General features: G+C 50.4%; 1 protein-coding gene across 1 annotated transcript; it reads right to left on the reverse strand.

Moving 5' to 3' along the window:
- Positions 1–221: 221 nt before the first annotated feature.
- On the reverse strand, positions 222–7,461 carry ttc36 (tetratricopeptide repeat domain 36). The gene is made up of 3 exons (XM_080550598.1): positions 7,313–7,461; positions 6,394–6,582; positions 222–794 (listed from the first exon to the last, which is right to left on the reverse strand). Exons 1-3 carry the CDS (start codon positions 7,416–7,418, stop codon positions 526–528), a joined length of 564 nt encoding a protein of 187 aa, XP_080406724.1. The 5' UTR covers positions 7,419–7,461; the 3' UTR covers positions 222–525.
- Between the last annotated feature and the right edge of the window lie 74 nt (positions 7,462–7,535).

Here is a 7,535-nt window from a genome sequence, read left to right on the forward strand (position 1 = left end):
TTTTCGGTTTCAATAATTGGAAACCGTCCATCCCTAATGTGAGGTTAGTTAATCAATAAAACCTGTGTTGAACTTCTATTTCAATAACTTTTTCATGCCCCTGTTTCTGCCTCAGAGTTAATCCACGCAACAAAAACAAAACACCCTTCTCCCATAAAACACAAACTTTATTCATTGTGTTTACGATAGAAAATGCAATGCTTGCACATTGGATAAGTCATAACGTGAGCTTAGAATTATAAGGTTCTATCTCCGTCTAGGGCAGTTCAGAGATATTGAGCGTCAACGTTTTTACATTCCATTATGTTTTATGAGATGGAACCTTTGTATTTTATTAATTACTAACTCAAAAATGTCAACATTTTAAAAATAACACAACACAGGCATTAATAAACACCTAATGGATCAGATTATGTAAAAAAACTCAATTTTGACAAAAATGGAGATAGAACTTTATAATTCTAACGTCACGATAAACATAAACTGCTTTGGTGAGCGGGGGGGGGGGGGGAACAGATCCTTTGACTACTGCGTCTCAGGCACCTCTGGGTTGCGTAGTTTGTTGAACATCTCCGAGAGCATGCGGTTGCATAGCGCTGCGTACGGATTAAGGATCACCGCTTGTTGTCGGGCGAACTCACTCCCCAGAGCAGCCGCCCGCTCGAAGTCCACCCTGGCCTCGTCATCGCTGCCGGCCAGCCTCAGTAACAGACCCCTCTGGACCAGCGCCTGGCACGCGCTCCTTCCTGTCCCCCCGCTCAGAGAGATGGCGCGCTCCAGGTCCTCGATGGCTCCTGAGGGGCAGAAGACATGTTGAGAAGGGCTTTGTCAGGGTTCCTACAACTTTTAACAAGTCAGATTTTAAGACCTTTTTAAGACTTCTTTGAATAGAATTTTCGACCTATTTGCGACACCATATGATAGCTTTTTGTCATCCTCGAGGTGATGAAATTAGGGATTTCACTGCCGCACAAACGTACCGAATTATGTTGCTCACTGCTTGGCGAATGTCACTCACCACTGAGTGTGAGTTGTCAGAGTTGGGGGTTTGGGTTGATATGGGTACGTATTGTGGTGACCCGCACGCAGGCCCGGGTAAACCTGGCCTTCAGCACCCTGGACAGCGGCCGCATAGACAAAGAGGCAGCGTAATTGACGGGGTCTACGCCCAACACACCTGGCTGGTGCACATTACTCCATCAGGTCGAGGGCTAGTTTCAGCAATACTGAACACCTGCGACGCGAACAGGTGGAGGAGTGAAAAGCAGAGGCAGAGGCGTCAGAGAGGGAGAGAGTCAGTGGCGGCTGGTGCTAAATTTTTTGGGTGGGGCACAGGTTATGGGGGCATGCTCCACGGGGAAGAATATCAACTTTAAAATCTGGATTTACAGTCGATTTTAGCATGAGAATATACTGTATATAGTACTGTCCAGACAGTTGTCTTGTTTAGCCATTCAACTAGGCATTATTTATTCAAATGGAGAAAGACATGGAACACAATGCAATTGTCATAATAAATGTGTTCTTTGTTACTTCTTTCATTAAAGTGTACCTTTCTATTATCATACAATATTTCCTTGAACATGTAAACTCTATAATCATACAGTTGTCTTTCTATTAGTTGTCTCTGTCATACTGAACTGTTTGTTATCACCTCAGTTCTGTCTCTATTGCTCTCCTCTCCTGTTGTCGTTTCCGGGTCCAAAGTTGGCTGAGGCGCTGTCTTCGAAATGCCGCAATAATAATAATAATTAATTATATTTATATAGCGCTTTTCCGAGGCTCAAATACCCTGACAATATGGGGAAAAACGGGAAAGTATTGTGTCCCTTGTTGTATGAATAGATCCGAGTCTAAAAAACGATTAAACTGTCATTCTACCGCTGTAGTTCACTGGTACTCTGGTGCGGAGAATTTCTGGTTTGGAGCCGGAAATTGCAAAACGTCACGTTTGACGTCAGACTTAACAACCGGATATTCAGGGATATTCAGGGCATTTTTTAATTTTTACTACCCCTAGTGGTAGTGGCCCTAGGCTGCAGCCTAGGTAAGCCTATAATCTGCGCATGCTCGGGGCGCAATTTTTGCCCCGGCCGAGAAATAGGAGACAGCCAATTGGAGCGCTGCTACAGCTCACGTGTAAGCCAAAAGTATTTGCAGTGCCATAGACTTGCATTCGGCAGGCGCCCCGACTCCTCCCCTATGTATTTTAACAGTGAATTTTACACACACACACAGATAAAATGTTTATTGTATTGGAGGATTTTTAATGAATGCTGATAGGCGCCGACAGAATATCAGCCGCATTTTGTGAATAAACAATGTTTATTTTTAAAAAAAAAAACGTTTACAAGTCGCAACTAGGAAGTGAAGGTGGGGGCGGCGCGTATGGGTGAGGGCCGTGGTACGGCGGAGTACGTTAATGCCTGGTGGGGTTAATCCTCTGTCTTATTCCCCACAGTGAGGAGAGAGCCGGGAGCAAGGGAGAGCGCGAGCCCGCCTGCCGCTAGCGAGCGACCAGCCCCTCTGCCCAAATACCCCGGAGGTCGGAGAGGCCCAAATACCCCGGAGGTATCCCGACAGGAAAACTAAATCCACCCTTTGGACCTCCCTCAGAGGCACCTTAAGTTAAACCGTTAGCCGAGGCGAGTTTTAGTTGGACCTTTTTTGCTTTCTTCTTAAACTCAAATTTTTTTCTAAATAAATGCGTCCAGTGGGCGGTTTTGTAACTTTAGCGCTGTGTTGTCTCCTGTCTGGGTGGTGTGTTTACCGGGTCTACGTGGTGGTCACCACAGTATGAGTTCTGAGAAGTTGTTTTTGACCCTCTGTTGCTTCCCCAGGATGACAAGACGCTGAAGAGGCTGTTCAGTGAAGTGAACGAGGCCAGAGAGCTTCTCCAGAAGCACAAGACGGACAACGTCGTAAGGGACTAGGATACTAGAATACTGTCACTTTTATAGTTTCTCTTCTTTAACTTTAGGATATAAGGATATACTGTACTGGTTTAACTGTTTTAACTGTAGAATGATCCACATTGATCCATGATCATCCCAATGTGATTCTATGTTGGTATCAATGGTATTCTGTGGCCCAATCCCGATTCACCACTCTGGCTGTGAGAGGGGGAGGAGTCACCCCTGGCTGTGGGAGGGGGAGGAGTCAGCCCTGGCTGTGGGAGGGGGAGGAGTCACCCCTGGCTGTGGGAGGGGGAGGAGTCACACCTGGCTGTGGGAGGAGTCACCCCTGACTGTGGGAGGGGGAGGAGTCACCCCTGGCTGGGGGAGGGGAAGGAGTCACTCCTGGCTGTGGGAGGAGTCACCCCTGGCTGTGGGAGGGGGAGGAGTCAGCCCTGGCTGTGGGAGGGGAAGGAGTCACACCTGGCTGTGGGAGGGGGAGGAGTCAGCCCTGGCTGTGGGAGGGGGAGGAGTCACCCCTGGCTGTGGGAGGGGGAGGAGTCAGCCCTGGCTGTGGGAGGAGTCACCCCTGGCTGTGGGAGGGGGAGGAGTCAGCCCTGGCTGTGGGAGGGGGAGGAGTCAGCCCTGGCTGTGGGAGGAGTCACCCCTGGCTGTGGGAGGGGGAGGAGTCAGCCCTGGCTGTGGGAGGGGGAGGAGTCAGCCCTGGCTGTGGGAGGGGGAGGAGTCAGCCCTGGCTGTGGGAGGAGTCACCCCTGGCTGTGGGAGGGGGAGGAGTCAGCCCTGGCTGTGGGAGGGGGAGGAGTCAGCCCTGGCTGTGGGAGGAGTCACCCCTGGCTGTGGGAGGGGGAGGAGTCAGCCCTGGCTGTGGGAGGGGGAGGAGTCAGCCCTGGCTGGGGGAGGGGAAGGAGTCACTCCTGGCTGGGGGAGGGGAAGGAGTCACTCCTGGCTGTGGGAGGAGTCAGCCCTGGCTGTGGGAGGGGGAGGAGTCAGCCCTGGCTGTGGGAGGGGGAGGAGTCAGCCCTGGCTGTGGGAGGGGGAGGAGTCAGCCCTGGCTGTGGGAGGGGGAGGAGTCACCCCTGGCTGTGGGAGGGGGAGGAGTCACCCCTGGCTGTGGGAGGGGGAGGAGTCACCCCTGGCTGTGGGAGGGGGAGGAGTCACCCCTGGCTGTGGGAGGGGGAGGAGTCACCCCTGGCTGTGGGAGGAGTCACCCCTGGCTGTGGGAGGGGGAGGAGTCACCCCTGGCTGTGGGAGGGGGAGGAGTCACCCCTGGCTGTGGGAGGGGGAGGAGTCACCCCTGGCTGTGGGAGGGGGAGGAGTAAATGTAACTAAAGTTCAGCCGTGAAGTTGTTGCACTGTTGTCCTATATCAGTGCAGACCGGCAGCATAGGAGCACAGGTTTCATACAGGTTAGAGCTTATTCTGTCATGGTCTGATAGTGCATTGTTCTTTTTTATTTGATGACTTGTTTGATCGATTGATAGCGTTCAAGCATTGTTCTTTTTTATTTGATGACTTGTTTGATCGATTGATAGCGTTCAAGTTCATTCAAGTTGGGAATGAATCGCGAGCGTCAATGCTTTTCTACGATACTATGACGTATCAGTCGTGAAGTGTTGTCCCATTTCTTAGGGGAACCACTACAGCTTGTGGCTCTGTTCGGAGGCCTTGGCTCCAAAGCGAGTGACTCCAAAACGAGCCGAAGTGGTAGAAAAGAGAATCGGGATTTGGGCCTTTGACTTCTGTTCCAGAGGTGGTGAAGAACTGCCAGGCACTTAAATCACTTGTTGAATTTATTGGTTAATGTATTTTAGGTTATGATTGTATTGTCATTGTTTTTATTGTATTTGAACTATTATTGTATTTTAACATTTTGTCTATTAAAAGTTAAATGTTCAGTCTTGTTTGTATTACTTTGAAGACTCAATTGTGGAGTTATTGCATTTGTTCTTCACCACTAAGGCCCAATCCCAATTCACCCCTGCGGCTCCGTTTTGCACGTTCACGTGTAGGGTAGGGGTGTCCCAATTCTTGTTTTGTAGGGTAGGGCGATGGGGTAGGGCTTTTCACGGCTCCGCTTTTGAGATTTTTCACGATCAGACTAGGTTCAGAGCCATGGCCCTACATTCCAGAATGCCTTGCAAATCATCTACAGAAATCTGTCACTCTCGGCAATGCGGAAAACAACCACAAATGTAATTACTCTTTCTTCGTTAATAAAGATTTGAAAAATGATAACATAATGATAGATAGCATATTTAAAAATGTTTACATTTTGGGCATTTAGCAGACGCCTTATTCCAAAGCGACTTACACTCAATACATTTGACTAAGCAAGTGAATCATCAATCCACCAGTCGTAGCAGGAAGAGTAATCCAGCTCTGGCCCGGGGCCGTTGATAGAAGGAAAAACCTTCTTCTATCACCGTCTTCTAAACCTTTTTATATTTAGACACTGGAGAAGCAGAGAAACAGTACAAGAGGGGCAATAGAAGTTTTTAGGGACACAGTAGAGGGGGAAAAACGGGTGTCTTCAGGAGACGCAGTGCTGGGGGGCAGTAGATGTCTCAGGAGAAGCAGTTACGGTGTAACCTGAAGAGATGGAGGTCTTCAGTCTACGACGGAAGATGGGTAGTGACTCTGCAGTTGCTGAGCTGTGTGTACCTGCTATGTCCAGCTGCAGTCTGCAGACACAGCCTCTACCTCCTGCACCACATTCTCTACCTCCACCAGCCTCTACCTCCTGCACCACAGCCTCTACCTCCACCAGCCTCTACCTCCAGCGCCACAGCCTCTACCTCCACCAGCCTCTACCTCCTGCACCACATTCTCTACCTCCACCAGCCTCTACCTCCTGCACCACAGCCTCTACCTCCACCAGCCTCTACCTCCTGCGCCACAGCCTCTACCTCCACCAGCCTCTACCTCCACCACCACAGCCGCTACCTCCACCAGCCTCTACCTCCTGCACCACAGCCTCTACCTCCATCAGCCTCTACCTCCTGAGACACAGCCTCTACCTCCACCACCCTCTACCTCCTGAGACACAGCCTCTACCTCCTGAGCCACAGCCTCTACCTCCACCAGCCTCTACCTCCTGAGACACGGCCTCTACCTCCTGAGACACAGCCTCTACCTCCACCAGCCTCTACCTCCTGAGACACAGCCTCTACCTCCACCAGCCTCTACCTCCTGAGACACAGCCTCTACCTCCACCAGCCTCTACCTCCTGAGCCACAGCCTCTACCTCCACCAGCCTCTACCTCCTGCACCACAGCCTCTACCTCCACCATCCTCTACCTCCACCAGCCTCTACCTCCACCAGCCTCTACCTCCACCAGCCTCTACCTCCTGCACCACAGCCTCTACCTCCACCATCCTCTACCTCCACCAGCCTCTACCTCCTGAGCCACAGCCTCTACCTCCACCATCCTCTACCTCCACCAGCCTCTGTCAGGTGCCTGAGCTGTGTGTAGCCTACCTGCTATGTCCAGCTGCAGTCGTCGGGTCTGAGCCCGGTTGTTGTAGGCGGAGGCCCGCTGGGGCAGGATGTGGACCGCCTGGCTGAGCCACTCCAGAGATGTCTGCAGGTCCCCGGCCTCCGCCGCCGCCACGCCCTGCAGCTCCAGCTGCTTCACCTGCCTCAGGAGCTCTCTGTCAAACGAGCTGTCTGGTGGAGAGAGACCAACATTCAGAGAGAATGTTGAAAGATCTTCATTTTTGTAGCCAATCAGAGTGTTGTTGCTAGGCAGACCACATAGAACACATGAAACACTCTAGGTGGTGTGTTCTGGAACTCTTTGACAGTTGGTGTCATTTAACCCCTAGCTCCTTCACCTGCCTCAGGAGCTGTCTGTCAAACGAGCTATCTGGTGCAGAGAAGTACACACTTAACACTAGAACAGCCATTTTGCCACAAATCTCACATTTGACCATGTGAGTAAAGAAATATATTTGTTTTTGCACTCGGTCAAATTTCAGGACGTACCACCCCAGTATCCTTACATTTTCAAAACCACATCAGGATAAGTTAGTATGAAGCTATTTTGCAGTTTTTACTGTGTAGGAGGCAGGCTAATTTACAAGACGCGCCAACTAGTGGTCGTTGTGTGTAAGCAGCAGCTTGTAAAGCTTGTAAAGACTATGGTCATTTAACCCCCAAGGCGGCTCTTATAGTAGGTACAATAGGCACGGCTGTTCTAGTGTTAAACTGAAATGTCGTAGGAGTGACCATATAGAGGAGTCACTAGCACTAGTCAACTCTGGTAAACCCATCCGGTTCTGAAACTATATTTTCAGTGAACATAAATGGCTAAGAACACCTTAAAAGTGTTATAGAATGATACATGAACAACTTAACACAAGACAGACCCAAATTCCTAACCCTTGAATCTCTTTACCATCGTCTGTTAATTCCTCCTCTCGGTTTAATCCAGGGACGTCCCCGAGGGGGGTGGTGGGGTTGAATATGGCCTGCAGGACCGCTCGGTCATGGGCTGACGACATCGTCCAGACGAGGGGCAAAGCAGGAGAGCAGAACAGGACAGAGAGACTGTGACACCTACGTTGGAGGAGAGGGGGGCGTTTACCCCTCAAATTTGTGCTGATGTTTCAACAGCCAAT

Source organism: Nansenia antarctica (assembly GCF_963989245.1).
Source record: "Nansenia antarctica genome assembly, chromosome: 1".
NCBI lineage: Eukaryota > Metazoa > Chordata > Actinopteri > Argentiniformes > Microstomatidae > Nansenia > Nansenia antarctica.